We start from the raw sequence: 19,268 nt of genomic DNA, 5'->3' as shown, positions 1-19,268 counted from the left end.
CTTGGACACTCGGCAACGTTTAACAAACTCATGTTATCTGTCTCTTTAAACAGAGCAGGGCAATGTTGACGTCATTTTTCTATCTGCGCAGCGTTGCACCGGAAGGAAGTGGGTGTTAGCTGACTGACGTTAGCAAGCTACAACTAAAAAGTCTGCTGCGGGTTCTATGGTAAATATATTTATGTTTTATCAAAAACCAATTACAAAGACGCTAATAACGTCATGTAGAGAAAGTTGTTTTAATAGTCAACGTCATAATATGTGTATCTTTTGCCAAATTTGTGACAGTAAAGGTAACTTTAAGTAATGCTAACTAGCTAGCTCATTAGCGGTGCTGGCTAAAATCAAATTACTATGAAACGTTACTGGATTGAGGGATGCGGTGCGGTGTTTCACCCTACACAGAGTTAAAACAAATACTGTGATCAATCGTAATAACATAAAAACGCTTATTTTTAGTGTTAGGAAAACGTAAAGCAGTCCCACAGTAACGTTAAAAGCCCGTAGTACTGTCTTTGAATTGTCTCTGCCGTGTTAGAGCTTTGTCGTAGCTCTGTCATGACAGTCTCAACATGACTAATGGAAAGAGCCATTTCTTCTAAAATGTTTTTAATACATTGTAAGACTCCAGGCCATAGACAGTTCATTTTGTTTCTCATATTGCGAATACAATTCTGTGAGCGGAGAATATAAGTTTTACTATAGCTCTTATGTAGAAAACTCGTTATTTCCTATCGGGAATGTCTTTGTAAAGCCCTACAGTATCAGAGTCCAACATCAGAAATAAATCGCAAGGGTCACTACATTTATTGTAGTCATTTTGCACATTTAAAAGATTAGGATGGTTATATTCTATACTTTTCCTTTTTGTCAACAAATCTTATAACAATACTAACAATGAATTTATTTTACTAACTGTGTAGCAAAAGCCTGCTATAGCGTATTGTCATTACATATACCCAACATCTTGCTTTGTCACAATGAACATGGACACATTTATTCTGAGTTGATCCTACATACACTGTCCTGCTGCCATTATAGATTGCACCATTTCAAATGAAACTATATTTGTGGCCTGATTAAAAGTCATTCTTTCGTCAGCTTTAGTTACAACAAAGGGGCTTGGGACGTAGTGCCACAGTTGGGTGGGTGGATTGCCGGATATTGTCATTGTTTAAAAAAAAAAAAGAGCTATCTGCATAAACATAGACCTTTGTGGTAATAATGTATTTTTTTTCCACCCAGTGCCCTAAACAAAAGTAATCCACTAACATACCAGCCTGGATCCAGGTGTCATGCTATGTTTTACCTTTTCCCCTCCAGGAAGAGATGTCAGGAGAGAGTGTGGTGAGCTCGGCAGTGCCGGCAGCTACAACCCGGACTACATCCTTCAAGGGTTCCAGCCCCAGCTCTAAATATGTGAAGTTAAATGTGGGTGGGGCACTGTACTACACTACAATGCAGACACTAACTAAACAGGACACAATGCTCAAAGCCATGTTCAGTGGCAGGATGGAGGTCCTCACAGACAGTGAAGGTGAGCTGTCGGTGAAAATGTTTAAATTATGTGCAGAGTTTATCAGCCCTGCACTGGCCATGATCTTTCACTTACTAATGTCTCACCATTTTCATATCCATAGGTTGGATCTTGATTGATCGTTGTGGAAAACATTTTGGAACAATCCTTAACTACCTTAGAGATGGGGCAGTGCCACTCCCAGACAGCCGACGGGAGACTGAGGAACTGCTCGCTGAGGCCAAGTATTACCTTGTCCAAGGCCTCGCTGATGAATGCACAGCTGCCTTGCAGGTACCATCACAGCAGAGGGCTGTCAGTTTGTAGGGCAATATATTAATACTTCAGCTATTATCAAATCATCTGCATTTTTGTTAAATGAACTCCACAAAAGTCATATTCCTTGGAATCAGTTCTTAAATTCATCAGCATTCCACCTGAAATTAGAGTTTTAAATTAAGTTGTGATTAAATGATGAAGTTTCAAAGTTTTATTTTCAGTGGACTACACCATATATCAGACCAATGTAGTCCAATTTATCTGTTCATTTTGAATAAAAAAATGATTCATGGGTAAGAAAAACAAATGTATAAAGATTCAGGTAAACATCTTGCTCAAACTTTTTATTTTTATTTTTCAACTACTAATGAGGGGCATAAAATCTGATTGAAAATAATTTGGAACTAATCCACATAAAAAGTCTAAAGATTAATGAGTGTTTTTTGGGGTGGGGTTGCATATCCTTTACCCTCTTTGCTACTGTGTTCCACCAGGTGGCATCCTTCCCTTTATAATTTGAATGTTTCAGTTTTGTAGGTGGAACTTTTTTTAATGGAAAACTTCTTTTTTTTTCATCCAGAACAAAGAAACGTATGAACCCCTTTGTAAAGTGCCTCTGATGACATCATCCAAGGAAGAGCAGAAGCTTATTGCAACCTCAAATAAGGTAGGTTATATTGGATTTTTTTTTTTTTTTTTACATATTTAGCTGAATTTCTAATGTTCAATATCAAATTGTTGTTTAGATTTTTCTTTTAAAGTACAAACTTATGTGTCTTCACAGCCTACTGTCAAACTGCTGTATAACCGAAGCAACAACAAATATTCATATACCAGGTGAGTCCTCTTCAATTGATTGAATGTCAAAGTAAAGAAGGAACATAATGTGGTGAAATCATAAAAGCTGTCTTAATATATGACCGCCCTGTAACTCTTTTTCCGCTCCAGCAATTCTGATGACAACATGCTGAAAAATATTGAGCTGTTTGACAAGCTGTCATTGCGGTTCAATGGTCGGGTACTCTTCATCAAAGATGTGATTGGGGATGAGATCTGTTGTTGGTCATTTTATGGCCAGGGGCGTAAGATTGCTGAAGTGTGCTGCACCTCCATTGTTTATGCCACAGAAAAGAAGCAGACAAAGGTAAATATGCATTTGTAATATGCCCACTCTGATGAGTTCTTTGCTCTTTTGTAAGCATAGAGCTACAATATGTTGTTTTAATGTCTCTCTTATCTGTTGTGTAACACTCACTTCTCTGCCAGGTTGAATTCCCTGAGGCACGAATCTATGAGGAGACCCTCAACATCCTCCTGTATGAGTCCCATGATGGAAGGGGTCCAGACAACGCCCTGCTGGAGGCTACTGGGGGCGCTGCAGGACGATCTCATCATCTGGATGAGGACGAGGAGCGAGAACGAATTGAGCGAGTTCGTAGGATTCATATCAAACGACCCGATGACCGCACACACCACCACCAGTGACCTTTTCTCCTTCGACCCGTCGGCCTGTGTCTCTGACCCTGGACAGTCTTAGCACCACGCTTGTGCCTTACATCACCCAGCGCCTCTCTCTCACTTCCACTCTTAGTTTACCAGCTTTTTTCTCCAGGAGACTACTACGAGATGAGTGTTATACAACAGTGTGTAGTGGTGAAGTGATTTCGTGTTTTTTGTGCGTCATCTTTGTTCTGTGTTTTGACAGGCTGTTGTGTTTTGTTCTTTGTGTGTTTGTGATGATAACTTCTATCACTGTTCTCTAGCCCATTGACATGGGTGTTTGCATTGAGCACTGCAGGTGACCACAGTTTCACCTGTGTGCGTGAAAACAAAAAAAAAAAGTATTGTTGGTATACATCTGTTATTTGAGGTCCTATCTGCATTACATGCAGGAGAACAAAAATTATATCATGCAAGCAGCTAAAGATTAATGTACATAATTTTTGCTTCTCCTTAATGGTTCTGACGGGTCCACTGTAAGGCCATCAGTGGATTAACCAGGTGTTGTACACAATGGGGCCACACGGTGGCACTGTTTTCCTCTTAGAAGATGTTACCAAGGCTATTTTGTAGCCTGCGGTTAATAGCAATTAAACCTTTTTAAATTTTATTAATTTTTGATACATTCAAGATATGACAGGCGGATGCAACATTTCACTGTAGTGCTTCTGCCATATTTAGTTTTAACATTTACGCATTTTCCCTTCACTCCACTTAACAATCATTATTTTCAGTGGAGGGAACTTGAGCTGTGACCTGAGGTGTTAAATGTACTGGGGTGATTGAATGATGGATGCTGAGGTTGAAGTGAATGACTGTAACCAGAGATCTCCTTGGCAGGAAGGGAATCCTGTCTACAAGCTTTTAACAGGGAGAGAAATTAGACCTATCCTTCATCGCCGCATTCATCGGAGAATGTACTGTTTGCACACGATAGGTTTTAGTTGAAATATGTCTAACAATCACAGTACTTGTAGGTTTGTTGTACAGAAGTGAACATATATGTATGTTTTATATTTATACATACTTTATCACAAATAAATTTCTACAAACACTCTTTCGTTCTCTTTAATTCGCATATTCCCATCATCAGTGAACATACAAAATTATTATACATATGGCTTCATTTTGAGAATCAGAATTACATGTTCTTTGAAGCAGTTTATGAGTGTTTTCTACATTAAATAGTTTTGTAGATTTAAAAGTGGGAGTTACAGTCCAGTGTCAGGATTTTGCTTTATTGCTGAATTTAAATGCTCAAAACAGCAGAAACAAAAACTTAAAGCACAGAATGATGTTAAAATTTTAACCTCTCGTGAGTTTAATATTCTTTGGAAGTTAATCATCGACTAATATGTATAGATGAGACCCGTGTCACTGTATAACAAAGCCAGCTCATCAAGTGATTCTAAAGTGCTCAGGTGTGTTTCTCCAGACATGTTGATCTCCCCTCAGGGGTCTCCTGATGAAATATGCAGGGGCTTCTTGTGTGTCATCTCAACCCCACACACGCTACCGTGTCCTAGCCCGAGTGGCAACCTGCGGTGACAAACAGCTTGATTCGTGTTGTGTCCTTTAGTCTGCAGATTCACTTCAGAGCAGAGAATCATATAACACTTCATCATAACAGCACGCATCTCACCACCATGAGGTGTCCGTTCTTGGCCTTGTACACCATGGGTTCCTGTCCAGTGCTGAAGTCCACTGCACTCTCTTTACCTGCCTGGATTTCAATCTTGATGCTGACAATCGATACATAAGTGTTTTAGATTGAAACACAAATTAAATCCAACCTTTCTTGATTGTATGATAAACACAGACTCACCTGCCCTGAACCACTTTGATTGCATTCTCTTTTTTAGCAATGACACTGAGTTTGGTCAGAAACTCAAACAAGTGGTCACACTGCATTACAAGGTCCCCCTGAAGCAATCACAAAACATTACACAATCAGACAAGTGGAACCTACATTACATAGTTATTTTTTAATGTGGTATTCAAGAAACTTCTACCTGACAATCTTCTGTGTAAATGAGCTGCATGATTCAACAATTTCCTCAGCATTTTCTTTTATAAGGAGTGGCTTCCTTTCAATAATATTAGGGAGAGTAAAGCTGCTTTAAAAGAACACCCCCACCCCTCTGTTTTTTCTTGAATGCCTCCATGATGAACTAAGAATACAAAAAAGGCAAACTTTCTTTCTGCAATTACTACATTTAACAACAGCAAAACTCTATCAAAACATCCAGTTACAAAGTCTAACACAACTCGTGCAGTAAAATCCAAGTCTCATTTATCCAGTGTTTATCCATATTTATGGCCCAAGTGAAAAGGAGGCAGTGTAGACAAGCTCAAATATCTCCTACCTGCTACATCTTTTTAATCATTATTTCCTGTTAGCCAATACCTTGGGCCATCATAAGCTGATAACAAGCACCCCCATCTCGATGCCGTTTGGTCATTTTCTGGGGCTTGCTGCCATTCTACTAAAATACTGCCTGCGACATCCCAAAAAAGGCCAAAAAATACTGTTTGCTAGATACACTCTCATCAGCACTTAATGCTAAATGTCACTTCCTCACTTGTATATAGAAAACCCAAGTTCATAAGCTTCAAGTTGAGCCCTCTATCTTGAAAATTACACTTTCTGTGGCCTAAATACTTCACTGTAACTCAAATCAGATAAAACAGAACTTTAAGCCTTGAGCCACGTACCTTCTGTTTGGGGTCCTCACACGTTATGTGGAGCACAATGATGCTATCAGTCAAGTTACTGACCGAAATACCTGCAATGAGTAAATGAAAGACCCTTTTGGCCCAACATAAAAACATCCCCAGTGGTAAAATATGTATTATCAGATTGTTCTGACCTTTCAGAGAGGTGTAGAGCACTCTCTGTTTGATCTTGGCGTCCTCTATCACATAGGCAGCTGTCTGGGTGAGGATGAGCTGTCGTGGTCTCGGTTTGAAACCATTCCTATCATATTTGATCACAGGGACGCTGTACTACAGAAACACAGAACGCAACACAGTGAGCTGTGTTTAATGTGAGGCTGTATGTCCTCTGGGTCTATAATGGCAGTTTATTACCTTAATGCGCTCATTGTGAATCATCTGGAGAACCCTCATGTTTATGTCCTGTTCACCTAAAGATACGAAATTATGTTAATATGATCAAAAGAATGCACTGTGTGAAATTATTGGCTACTTACCAAAGGTAGGATCAAGTCATTGTTTTCCAAGTCCCAATAAGTCCCAGGTCAAGACAGTTAAGTCTAGAGTCTAGTACCAAATCCTAAACGTGCGAAAAAGTTGTAATGCACTCTCCACCAAATGTAATGCGATTTTAAGAACAGAGTAATAATACATTCAATTTACAAAAAAAAAATCAGAAATGATTTTCAGATTTCTAGCTATTTGTTAAAAGAAGTTTGTTGAGATTTGTCTCCGTCTGCATATTTTGCATTCTGCAATTTGTTTTTTTGTTGATCACAGCATAGTTTTTGTGCGTGAATGTCATAATGTTTGCTATCATTTTTTTTCCAACTGATGCTCAGTAATGTAACATTGTTCGCAGTTTCAGGTTCAAACTAGGTGGATCTGGGAAATCAAGTGTCAATTTACTGGAAGTGAATCGCGATGGATGAAGAAATGAAGGGAAATTAACTGATTCATGGCTCACTTTTTAAATAACTTTTCAATCTTTGGGCATTGGGGAAGGCATCAAGTATTTTAAAGTCAAAAGGCTCAAGTTCAGTTGAAGTCACCAGTCACTGGTGTTAAAGTCCAAGTCAAGTTGCAAGTCTTCTTTAATTCTGTCAAGTTCAGTCTAATGTAATTGAATTTTTCACTCAAGACTGGCTCAAGTCCAAGTCATGTGACTCGATTCCACACCTCTGATACTTACTGATTCTGGTGTCCACAAAAGGCTGAGCAACACTCTGTGGATAACTGTCCTTTTTGCCCTTGAAGATGGAGCTGGTAATTAGCTTTAGTTGAAGCTAAAGAGGGACAAAAATATGAAGTTGATCACTGCAAAAAGAACATATGATGATTTAGCCTTTCATAATGAGTGTGTCAGCATTGCTCACGAAATCAAGACAATCATTCATTTTGTCATGAAAGCACCAAATTCAATACATACATAGCTTAACATATCTAGAGGACATCTGAATATTGGGGCACCACAGATTGGTATTCTGATGACCATGGTGGCAAAATCCAATGAGGCCGCTATAGCTTTTGAACCAGATGAGCTGCAAATGCAAGCTTGGTGTCTATTTTGTGTTTTTTGACCATAAGAAACACATTGGAGTGCTTATTTTTATGACTGGATGCATCTGGACCCCTAATTTGCAAATTTACAAGATGGTTGCCACCTAAAATAAGTTTTGTTTTGTTTTTTTAACTCTTTTGGAAAACGTGGTGTCTGTTTCATATTTTTAAGAATTATAATCACACTGGAAAACTCACATTTAAGATTTATTTTTAAATCATTTCATATTTTATTAATGCTCTCTAATTTGCATATTACCAATATGGCCGTTGTCCCAAAAATGTAGTTTACACACACATTTTCACCCAGATTGAGAGTTGTAGGAATGAGCTTTTTCCATGTTGTGATTCCATGTCCAGAGTGATATTGTATGCCCACTTCATCCACAATCAAGTTCATATGAATTATGAATCCTGGGTAATACTCCTCTCACCATGAGCACACATTCACACACTGAGAAAAGCATAAACGTAGCCGGCCAATCAGAACATGCCTACCCGGATACGTACAGACCCCACAGTATATTAGAAGGCAGATTCCCATGTCCGACATCCTATACTCTTTTCATCGAGCGGTGTAGGAGCAACGGGGCCCCTGGTGAGAGAGCTCCACCTATGCTAATAGAACTAGGGTTACAATATTGTAACCTTCAATCTATCTCACACAGGCTCCGCCCTGTACTGGACTCCTTGGCTACAGTGGATGGAACCCAATGTCATGACATAACATCAATCAAGCCACACTGACCCTGACCTAAATGTACTGACAAGTGTGTTACCTGAGCTTTTTTCTGGGGTGTGATTCCTCTCACGTACTTCCACACCATCAGACGGTAGTGAAGCTTACGCAGCAACTCTGATGTCTGACAGGAGCAAAAACATGCACAGAATCACAACAAAAGCTAAGTCTGTATTTAATCTGTTTTACAATGAAGTTGGTTAATCACTGCACCTCTTCCAGCACAACTGGTGGAGTTTGCCAGGTGGTTTTATCCAAAACCGTCTTTGGCAGATTGGCTTTGAGTCTGTTCAAGTAATTCTGTCTCACAAAGGCCAGGTATTCTGAGTTATCTGTGCTTTTTGCCTGCCCTCTGGTCATGTAACCTTTGATGAATCTAAAAATGTCAAATAATGTATCAGTGAAAATGTGATAGTAAGCTTGAGAGGAGCTGTGTAATGACACTTCATCTTCTCTCTCACTTCTTGATGACTTTTACAGCCCAGGCCCTCTTCTCTCTCTCCTTCCTGGCTTGCACTCCTCTCCAGCAGGTTTCAATCTTCGTGGCTGAGGATACAAAAAAGTAATTGATGGCATGTCATTTTCCTTTACTCACATACCAGAACATCATACACTGTGGCATTTACCAGCTTCTTTCTGTTTTTTGAATTCTCCCTTTGCTCTGTAGCCTTTGTATTTGGCCTGGAGCCTCGTTGCTGCAAATTCAGAGCATAACATTAAATCACTGTGCAACTAGTAATGACTGAAAATGAATCATAGTAGATCTGCACTCACCCAGTTCATGTTTACATTTCTCATAAGCATCCTCTGTGGCATAAAGTGTCCTCGGATGACGGATGAATATTTTGGTACTATAACAAAAGGAAAGCATATAAATGTTTTTTGTTACCCCTTAAATTGTGTTCCCTCTGTTGTATTTAGGGAGTGCTGTCCTCACCGGCCCATTTTGTACTCATTTGGCAGGTAGCCCAGATGTTGAACCAGCACTTCCACTCCATCAGCTGGCATTCCTCTCCAGTGAGGCCAGGTGGCTGGGCACAGGGGTTTATATCTGCAAGACGCAGCCAACAACCCTCTCAGCATGTTTTAAATGCACTGGAAAGGAACAAAGGGTTTTAATTAATAAAATCAAGCATGAGCTCCATGCTCTTTGGTCCTTCATACCTCTTTAAGAAGACCTCATATCTGCGTCTGTATGCAAATCCAGCTCGTCTGACTCTGAGGTGCTCCATCAGGCCCAGGTACTTCACCTGGTGCCTGATCAGCGCTTCGTCAAACTGACCTGCGTTTGTGTGGAGAGTCAAGAATCACATCCAAACATCTCCATGTTGTTAACAAAATAGATTCACGTGCCTTCTATTAATTAAATTACCTGGCTGCTTGGACTCATTGGATTTTAGGCAGCGTATGTACCAGGCCTCTTTAGCCATCAGGATCTCTGTCAGCTTCAGCAGGCTGCTCTTAAACTGGGTCGCCACCTACAGACACGACAGGAGGGTCATAATCCTTAACAGTTCACCTGTCACATACATATGGCTTAATGATGACACAGTCAGACTGCCACTGACAGAGAAATGATGACCTGTCTTTGTCTCGGCAGCCACTCTAATGAGACTGCTTACTAATTTGTTTCCTCTCATTGTTTATGTTTGCAAAAAAATTACAGTTGTGTATATTATATGCCCTGTATGGACTACAATCCTTTTGTAATTACAGTTTTTTTATGTGCAAAGTAAAAAAAATATATATATGTGTTTCTTGTGGTATATATGACTTGTAATACTGAGCATAGTACCACTGATATTATATAACATGAGCTTCATTAGTGATACAGTTAAATAATGTGGAGGGTCCATCATGGTTAGCACTCACTGTTTCTGGTCTTCGCCTGCTGTCTGAATCCATTGTGGAGAAGCACTCTCTGACTATGGCATTTTTAGACTGACAAATCAGCTATGAGAAGGAGGGATAACACACACAGATTATAATATAACGCACCAATTTACCATAATGTTCGCTACTTAAACATTGTCTGCCAAATAGCCTGCATTGCTTGCTGATATGATTTTCTCAACAGACATTTTTACTTGTCAAATGCAGGTGTAACTAACACTGTTAACTGCTGCATTGTAATAACTGAGGGAATGTTGTCATCATTAAAGCTGGAGTATGCAGTTTTCTGGAAAGGGGAAAAAAACAGAATTTGAAAATACACCCTCTTTTTTCAGTTCCCCCTTCGCTGTCCTAAGACCCAGACATACACACCTGCTTCACATAGTTTAGTCTTATTTCATCGTAGAGCTCATGGCAGGCAGCAGCTCCAGGGACACAACTTCACTTGGCTGTAGCAACTCAAGTTCAGCAGTAAAAGCAGAGTGGTGGCCAGCGGCAGCACTGAGTCTACACTCTAGACCTGGCTGAGTTTGAGTTGCTGCAGCTGCTAGCTGGGATCAGTCTCCAGGGCTGCTGCCTGCTCTTGTCACAACGAGGTGGTCTGTAGCATAGGGGAGTGGACACGCTGTTATTTGAGGCTTTAGCTAGCTACATAAATATAAACTTGAATTAGCCACTGCTGTGAGGCTTTGGCTCAGGTTAGCAGAGGGCTATTAGCATCCTTTTTTCCTCAGTTTCTTAAATGCTTCACAGATACTTACATTTTTTTATTTTATTTACTGTCAGACTCCCTTTTATGGGTTGCTTTGTAGTGTACACAGTTGTTTCCGATGCTATAATTGCAACTTTTTTGAATCAGGATTTCCCCATCTAAAGGACGTGCACGTGCATCTGCAGTTGCAGAACAGCCAATAGGCACGCCCACTCTCTGAAATGACCTGTGGCTGGCCAAAAGTTTCCCATCATGAGGTAGATTTTTTAAAGCTGACAAATAGAGCCAAGACTAGTGTGACACCAAAATAAAACTGCCTACCCTAGCTCTAATGTGATTAGGTACACCTGTGCAGTTTCTACTTTGACAGGTCAAAATATCTGCTGTTAAAAAAGGTCTATGAATATGATTTATTTGAGAACAAGAGAGAAACAAGAGTGAACTGATCTTCGGAAAGCAAGTTTGGGAACCACTGATTTACCATAGAGCTACATTATTGTTAATATCTGAGGTATTAATAAAAAGACTTCTGTAGCACCACTTCTTGTCGCACACAATATAAAAAGTTAATTTGCAGACTTACATCTTTTATGTTCCTATATAAAAGGTCATTGTTTTTGTCCAGGAAACCTAAAATGTGATGAAAAAAAAGAAGCTGTTAGTCAGCTGATAAAAAGGTTCAGATGTTTGAGTAACAGGGCCTGACATTCTGGTTTCTTTTACCCACAACGCAGTAGGTGACCTCCCCGGCATAATGCAAGAGACGGAAATCTCCCCTCTCCAGAGTCTTACGTGTCATTTTGTCAGCCAGTTTGTGCCTGCAGTCAAAGAGGTGGAGAGAGACAGAGGAATGAAGAGTGAGAGGCTTTACGGACCGATCCTAATCCTCCATCTCTATCGGCTCACTGTCGGCTCGCTCACAGGACACCGGTCAGCAGAACCTTTGATGAATGGGGTTAGACTTGAGTGTTGAGGAGAAGCTTTGAATCACACAATACCGTTTAGATGGAGTTCATATTTAATTGAAACAAATGGTTATTTAATCAAACGTGCAACTCCAAAACACTGATCATGTAAACCTCCCTACTTGTAAAACATCATGTAGGTGTGTGTGCTATGTTAAGGTTATGTTTTAAAGAAATTCAGTGTAACACGGTATGACTAATTGATTTACAAATGTTCATATAGGAGGGTGAAGTATTGCTTTAACTCACGTGACAAAGTGGGGATGATTTCCCATCTTGTCCTCCAGTCTCTCCAGGAAAGTGAGATCTGTGGCATCTCCTGGCCTGAGACACTCCTCATCCTGCAGGATTATCATCAACACAATATGTCACCTTCAGTGTTAATGGCTCAGTAAATTATTCTTTTCTAGTAAATACACACCAATATTGATATGATCCCTCTGTGTTTCTCCTCAACCAGATCACAGATAATCTTGTTGTTGAAGAATTGAACTGGCTCCCACTGGAGGAAATGTTAAAAACAGACTGTGAAATCTATTCAACACCAGTCACTGTAAATATACTCCAGTCACTGGTTCATTAGTGCACATTGGTTTCAGGTTTACCTCAATATCCTCTGCTTCATATTCCTCCTGCTCAGCCTTGAGTGTCAGCTGGATAAAAAGCTGCTGCAGCTTCTCGTTGCAGTAGTTTATACAGAACTGCTCAAAACTGAGGACATAGATCATGATTAACAGGTCACACTCAAGAAATCATCATCACAGAATCACTTGTGAAAGTGCAGTTTTCCAATTGCACTTCATGAAGTTTACCATGCACATTTGAGCTGTTTCTAGTATAAAAAGGCTGTAAAACAGCATTCATCGGGTTGGCACATAATCAAAGCAGTGCCACAATATTAGAAAAGCAAAGATTTTTGCCTACCTGTTTACATAAAAAACTTCAAATCCGTAAATGTCCAAAAGCCCTATTACAGTCTTCCTGGAAGGGTCCTGGCAAAAACAAAGAAAACATAAAGTTAGTAAATAAGTCTAGGATCTGCCATTCACACACCCTTCTCCTCACCTTGTTCTCCATGGACTCATTGATCCTGTTGACCAGCCAGGTGAAGGTCTGTCCATAGATGGCTTTGGCCAGGGCGTCTCTGGCATAGATGGCATGATCAGTTGTAAATGGGCTAAGGACCTTTTCAGTGAGACAAAATCATGGCGAGATTTCAAACACTGGTGGGATTAGTTTAAATAGGAACCCAACTTTATCATAAATAAAACTAAAGGACATTTTAACATGTGTGCACCTGATCTTTACTGGCTTCAATCTTCCTGTATGTGAGTGCCTCCTGGAGACGGTGGGCATCAACTCCTAGTAGCTGCAGATAAAAATAACAAGTTAGGTTATTCTTTTTTATTCACTTTTTGTGACAATCCTATATATCTCAAGACATTTCTTTCTTACATTTGAGATCCAGCGCAGCTCTGCATTGTTGTTGTTCAGGAGGGCATGGCCTTTACTGTCAGAGTCAAACTGAACATTCCCCAAGTGGAGGACGCTCGCAACGATCCCAAACAAGTGCTGCACAGAATGAAAATTTGTAAGTCAATGCAAAACCAGCAGGGAAGTGTGAGAGGTTTAAATCAGTGTCCAACTTACACTAGTGTTAATGTCATCAATGTTGATGATCTGTAGTGCATTTTTGACCGTTTTCCAGTCATTTCTGTCATTAATGGAAGACACAATGGCACACTCTCCCTGTCAGAAACAGCAACAGATTGCCACAGTCACAATCTAGCATTGTCTTATGAATCTGTTTAATTAAACCAGGGTCACCGACTTATACATACTTGGGTCAGGTAGTTGTAATGCTGGCAGTCTCTCTCCAGGCCCAGCTGGTGCAGTAGGTTGTCCTCTCCTCCCTCCACTAGCTGGTAGAAGATGTGGAAGTTTCTCTCCCCATGATTCTGATGCACGACCCTCGACTTCTCCAGCAGGTAGTTCAGGATATGGCCTCCGACAGCATCCCCCTATGGCAATCATGATCCTAAAGACAGCAGCTCTACAACTTTCAGAAAAAAACAGAGCCTATGGTCCAGTGGACAGATTTTTAAAAATCCTTGTAGGATAAAGTATCTTCTTGAGAGAGTTTTTTTGTTTGTTTTTTTCAGTCTTATGAAAGGGATGTTGACTTTTTAATGTACTTTAATGTTTTTGGATGAACACCCTTTTGGGGCTTCTAATCTATTTTACAATTTAATAAAGCATTTAAACAAAACACTTTATGGTTAAAATTAGATCGTCATATTTATTTCATATATTTTATACACCTTGTATATGCACCTTGAGCATTTTTTCCCCCTAATTGTTGGATGATAGTGCAATAGGTTGCATGGGAGTAATGCTGATAATAAAATAAGGGAACTAAGCTTACAGGACTTCTCATATACTTCCTGATTTTTTTCTTTCTTTATTATAATTTATTAATATATTTCTTGGAAGCCCTTATGTGAATCTGTCCCTTGATTCTTACCTCACTGTTAAACTGAATGTCCATATACTTCCCGAAGCGACTTGAGTTGTCATTTTTCAGTGTTTTGGCATTGCCGAAAGCCTGTAGGGAAACACCACACCACAAGGAATAATTAACTTTAGCATGGCTTGCTGTTTGGTATACAATTACCATGAAATATCACATGTAGCCATCAGACCTCCAGGACAGGGTTGGACATGAGCATTTTGTCCCTGACAGTGTTTAGCAGAGTGGTGCTCGGACAGCTGACAGCATAATACTGCAGAATCTTCTTGGAGGCCTCCGTCTTCCCTGCTCCGCTCTCTCCAGAGATGAGTATGAAGTGATTGTTATACTCTGTCAGCATGGTATGATAGGCATTGTCTGCCAAGGCGTAGCTGTAGGGATGCAGAGCGATCAGGACATTGCACAGACACACATATATATGCAAATATTTACAGTTCCCGTGCAGATTATACACTCACATGTGCGGTGGGAGCTCAAAAAAGTTGACACCCATGTAGAGATCCATCTGTTTACTATTGTACAGGTCCAGGTCTTTGTAGGGATTCACAGACACTAGCAGTGTGCCAATGTAGGTCTACAAGATTGAGTTTGAAAATGATCATATTAATTGTTAACATGCACACATGCTTGACAGCAGGCTTTTAAAAAGTCCTTTTCAAGACTCACATAGATGAGATCTTTGCTGAAGCGTTTCTTGAGGTTGCTGAGGAAGGCCGCCTCTGTGGTTTCATCCAGGAGGACAAAATCCTGGATTCCAACCCGATCCCTGGCAGTCAGGGCGCCCTCCATGTCCAGCTGACCCTGTGCAACAAGTTGGATCAACCATAAAGCAGCCAAATGCACAGTGGGAATGACTTTGAAAAGTCTTACACCAAATTTCTGGTGTTAAGCATCATACGCTGAGGATTTCTTTATTTCTAAAACATATTACACATTCAGTGCTTCACAGTACTTAATGAACAACTTTATGAATTATTCTCTTTATTAGTTAAATTAATTCTAAACTTTAGCGGACACAAACTCTGCCAAAATAACAATAACAAGTGTAACACATTTTACATGCCTAACAATGATATTCAAAATTCTCAGCCATGTATTTTGACAAATGCGGCTGGATGAATGCATGTTTGTATAAATGGCTCCACAGGGGAGGATGGAGCTGAAAAAAAGCACCAGAAAAAAAGCACAAACATGGTCCCTGTTAGTTCTATTGAAATAAGAGGTCTAGAGGTCTTATGTGTCTTTGAAGCAAAGCTCTGTGATTGTGCAGACGAACAGACAGAAGCTAATGATCGCTACACAGCACACAGGGACCTTGGCTGGCAGCCCGTAGTTCACTAGAGCTGACACACACCAACCAAACACAACACACTGTGCAAATGGAGTCGGGGAGCCCAAAACAGCGGCACATTTAAGAGGCATAGTGGGAAAAATTCCACCAATCTGTTTTGCATTCTCAGCACCAACACTTAGACCAAAGGTTTTCACAGCTTTTGTTGGTTTTGTATTTTTTCTCTCTCTCCTTTGGAAGCAGAAGTCCTTTGATTCTCAACTCTCTCTGTAAAAACATTAAAAAAGATAATCCATTGGATCTAATTGACACAAAGCCCTCCGTCCCCCCTCCTCCCCCCTGCTTCTATCCTCCGCCTATGGCCCTCATTTCTTCTGAGAAAGGCCAAGTGTTTTTGTCCTGTAAATACCACGGAGCAGAGACAAAAAAGACGTCTTTAAAATGCAGTCTACAATCCATTACACATATTCCCCCTGCATATCCATTCAGTAATTATTCATTAGAAAACATTTAACGTCACAGTGAATTTCACACTAGGCAGTCGAAACACAATGGAGGAGATTTGGCCTATTTTGGGGTGAGGAGTTGGGGAGGGGTTGGCTGTACAGAGGAAGGGTGAAGGCGAAGGAGGGGGGAGGAGGGGAGCAGTATTTGTCTGATCTGAGAACCTCTGAAACGGGGCCGTCTTGAGACAACGGGACAGACTAAATAGTGCAGTAACGGTCTGTGCCCCGCTGCTTGCTGTGACACTCATTTAGTGTGCCCTGAGGGCGAACAATAGAGGCTTGTTCTTAGCAATCCTATGCTGTAATTTGGACTTCATTACTTTGCTCACACGGGGCCCCATAGAAGGATAGAGGAGGCTAGTCAAATGAGAGTGTTTTTTTCCACCTGTCAGCCCCACACCCCCAAATGCTCTCACCCCTCTCCTCAACAATACCCCTCACCCCGTGTCCCCACCAATAACCCTCACCCGACCCCCTTCCCATAGCCTCCCCCCACCAGCCACCCACTTTAAGCCAATGAGACAGGTGAACAATATCATTGAAGGAGCCCTTTTTTGGACGTCAGAATCAATCTGGCGATGTGATGGTAGTGGTGCTGGTGTGGGGTATCTGTGACACCCCCTTTCTTCATGGGAACAAACTTCTCTCAGGGCAGCACAAGCAGACAATATGCTGGGACAGCGTGACTTAGGGATCTGCCATACAGTATTACAAGTAATAACATGAACAGATAAGCTCCTGTCAAGAGGAGGATTAATGAATTCAGGCGGTGATGATAATGCTAATGTTTTAGGCTTTCATTCAGAGCACTGACAAAATCTAAAGGCTTGTTGTTTTCCATTCAGGTTTCCTTTGGTGTCCTGCAGGTATTTCTTTTTAAGAAAGCTGTCTGCAGCATGCACAAGTGTTTCTAATGGCACTGTGCTAGAAAGGCTGAACATTTAATGGGCGTTCTCAGTGCAGGAGGACAAGAAAGAAAGGGTTGAAGAAAGCACCTGACCAAAGAAAAAAGTTCTCCTCTTGCATGTGTTATTTGTAGCTTTATATAATACAAAGTGCACTGGGTTGTAGCTATAATTAAACAACTGACGGCCCAATCACGTGCACGGCGGAAAGAATGATTATGTAATGAATCCACTAAGCCATTGTCAGATCAGGTGAATTGCCTTGCTACCTCAGAGCACAACCAATTGTATTTTAATTAAGAGATGGTCCCTCATCTTGGTCTAGAGTGTCAGTGTTGCCTGAGACAGAGTGACCTCATCTAAGTGAGAAGTAGCTTTAGACGAGAGAGGGAGGGAGGGTGGAGGGAGTTGCTGCTTAGACGCAGCAAATACCAACTAAGTAACAGGAAAGTTTATCTTCCTCTTAAAGAGGATTCTGTCTAAGTGTCTCATGCGTTTGTATTTTTTTTTCATTAAAGAGAAAGAGACTAAAAGACTGTAGTTAGTATTCTTCAGCTCAGGTTAGACTGATCAGAGCCTTGTATCCAAAAAGCATCTTACAACAACAGTTCCACATTTTAGGAAGTACATTAATTCACTTTCTGGTGACCACTGGCCATCAATAAATGGCCATCAATAGAGTGGTGCAGCAGTGAGTCCTATAACCCGGGAATAAGTTGGCATTTTAGTTCTTGTTTCCTTGTCTTGAAGTCAATGGGTTTTTTGAATGGGTTTTTGGTGAGATGCCTGAAATAAGGCCTGTGGTTCACACTTAGACTTTCAGGTTTTGTTCTACAACATAATATAGGTCAGTAAATATCCCACGTGTGAATTTTGAAGCTTTTACGTGTCTTAAAATTTGCAGTTGCTAATAAGTGGCTAAATGTGAGAAAAGAGTGTCTTCACACTGTGCACAGCCTTTTTTCGAGGGAACAAGGGTGACATTAACTTCCACCTTGGCCTAAAAATAAACGTCCTCCCTGCAGCACTCTATTGTGAAGCCTCTGTCAGCAGCTGGTTAGTGTACCTTAGCACAAAGACTGGAAACCAAGAAATTGCTGTTTTTACACTTTAGTTTATGTACAGATTACACAAATGAGATTAAAAAAAAGTGCTAATCAGTAAGTGTTAGAGGTTCCTATGTAGGCAGATTTTGTCACTTTCAAACTGATCCAGACATGCTGTTTCCCCATTTTTCCAGTCTTTGTGCTAAGCTAAGTGAAGTGGCTACTGACTGTAGCTTTAGATTTAACTGAGTATGACAGTGGTATTGATTTTCTAACTCTCTGCAAGAGAGTGAATTTTCCGAAATGTTGAACTCTTTGTTTGAGATGATGATCAGTAATTTTAAAGGAGAAGTGCACACATTTTCAAAACACATGCATGTTATTTGTGTGGTCTACGACAGTACAAAATATTAATATACATGGAAAAACTCCTTCCCAGATCAAAACCATAGAGCTCTAAAACTGATGTCATTGAGTATACCGAGTTGAGCTCCAGTGACAATGCAATGAATGGGGGAAGATGTTACAGATGACACTGAGAGCTCCCAGGGGAATGTTCTGGGTATGTGGGTACATTTTCTTTTTCAGAACTGAGAACACTACAATAGAATAAAGCTCATTTGGGTATTTAAAGGAAAACAAACATCCTGTGGGTCCACAAAATCAGTCTCCCATTCACTGTCTATGGAGCAGCTCCAGACTTCATGTTTATGGCATCACAAGGGGCCTCTAAGGAGTCTTAGGGGCCTACTTCTCTGGTTTCTGACTTTGAGAGAGAGTAGCTCATGTTGACAAATATTGATTGAACTTCAGGTGGTGTTCCACTTAAACCCATACACTTACAATGGGACCACGATCATCTTAGCCTTTAGATGCCTCACATCACTCACAGAACTAAATTCACACTGAACTGTACCAACTTTGAAATTCTTTGACAGCACCTGATACGATGACCCGATATGTAAACTACAGCAAGTTCTTTGAAATGCAACAAATTACAACACAAAAGAAAGTTCAAACCTGCATTTCCGAAGTTGTATTGTTCTGCTGTCAGATGCAGAATCTCAATGAGGATCCAAACTGTAAAAAAATCTCGTCAGTGAAGGCAGAC

At 40.5% G+C, this 19,268-nt stretch overlaps 2 protein-coding genes across 2 annotated transcripts; one reads left to right on the top strand and one right to left on the bottom strand.

The window, feature by feature from the left end:
* Positions 1 to 86: 86 nt before the first annotated feature.
* On the top strand, positions 87 to 4,349 carry kctd10 (potassium channel tetramerization domain containing 10). Its single transcript, XM_049579459.1, has 7 exons — positions 87 to 169; positions 1,324 to 1,537; positions 1,641 to 1,810; positions 2,376 to 2,462; positions 2,580 to 2,632; positions 2,744 to 2,939; positions 3,062 to 4,349. Exons 1-7 carry the CDS (start codon positions 167 to 169, stop codon positions 3,278 to 3,280), a joined length of 942 nt encoding a protein of 313 aa, XP_049435416.1. The 5' UTR covers positions 87 to 166; the 3' UTR covers positions 3,281 to 4,349.
* A 156-nt stretch (positions 4,350 to 4,505) lies between these two features.
* myo1ha (myosin IHa) lies at positions 4,506 to 15,462 on the bottom strand. The gene is made up of 31 exons (XM_049578374.1): positions 15,076 to 15,462; positions 14,868 to 14,983; positions 14,582 to 14,780; positions 14,404 to 14,484; positions 13,721 to 13,900; positions 13,530 to 13,628; positions 13,335 to 13,451; positions 13,177 to 13,248; positions 12,945 to 13,064; positions 12,804 to 12,871; positions 12,485 to 12,590; positions 12,301 to 12,381; positions 12,129 to 12,220; positions 11,638 to 11,732; positions 11,498 to 11,544; positions 10,182 to 10,262; positions 9,682 to 9,787; positions 9,474 to 9,591; positions 9,247 to 9,360; positions 9,084 to 9,160; positions 8,936 to 9,004; positions 8,771 to 8,855; positions 8,523 to 8,685; positions 8,350 to 8,433; positions 7,203 to 7,296; positions 6,386 to 6,441; positions 6,166 to 6,301; positions 6,011 to 6,081; positions 5,121 to 5,218; positions 4,938 to 5,037; positions 4,506 to 4,834 (listed from the first exon to the last, which is right to left on the bottom strand). Exons 1-31 carry the CDS (start codon positions 15,196 to 15,198, stop codon positions 4,808 to 4,810), a joined length of 3,075 nt encoding a protein of 1,024 aa, XP_049434331.1. The 5' UTR covers positions 15,199 to 15,462; the 3' UTR covers positions 4,506 to 4,807.
* Positions 15,463 to 19,268: the final 3,806 nt, after the last annotated feature.

This window comes from Epinephelus fuscoguttatus, linkage group LG6 (genome assembly GCF_011397635.1).
Source record: "Epinephelus fuscoguttatus linkage group LG6, E.fuscoguttatus.final_Chr_v1".
Lineage (NCBI taxonomy): Eukaryota > Metazoa > Chordata > Actinopteri > Perciformes > Serranidae > Epinephelus > Epinephelus fuscoguttatus.
The sequence above is the reverse complement of the archived record's forward strand: the minus strand, read 5'-3'. Positions and strand labels throughout refer to the sequence as shown.

Excerpts from the sequence above, each read along its gene's own strand:
- myo1ha (XM_049578374.1), bottom strand. The coding sequence starts at position 15,198 with ATGGAGGGCGCCCTGACTGCCAGGGATCGGGTTGGAATCCAGGATTTT. Across the intron at positions 8,686-8,770 it reads GCTGTAAAAGTCATCAAGAA|ATTCATCAAAGGTTACATGA; the intron begins GTGAGAGAGAAG and ends TGACATTTTTAG. Across the intron at positions 4,835-4,937 it reads AGAACGGACACCTCATGGTG|GTTGCCACTCGGGCTAGGAC; the intron begins GTGAGATGCGTG and ends TTGTCACCGCAG.
- kctd10 (XM_049579459.1), top strand. Across the intron at positions 1,811-2,375 it reads AATGCACAGCTGCCTTGCAG|AACAAAGAAACGTATGAACC; the intron begins GTACCATCACAG and ends TTTTTCATCCAG. Across the intron at positions 2,463-2,579 it reads TTATTGCAACCTCAAATAAG|CCTACTGTCAAACTGCTGTA; the intron begins GTAGGTTATATT and ends GTGTCTTCACAG.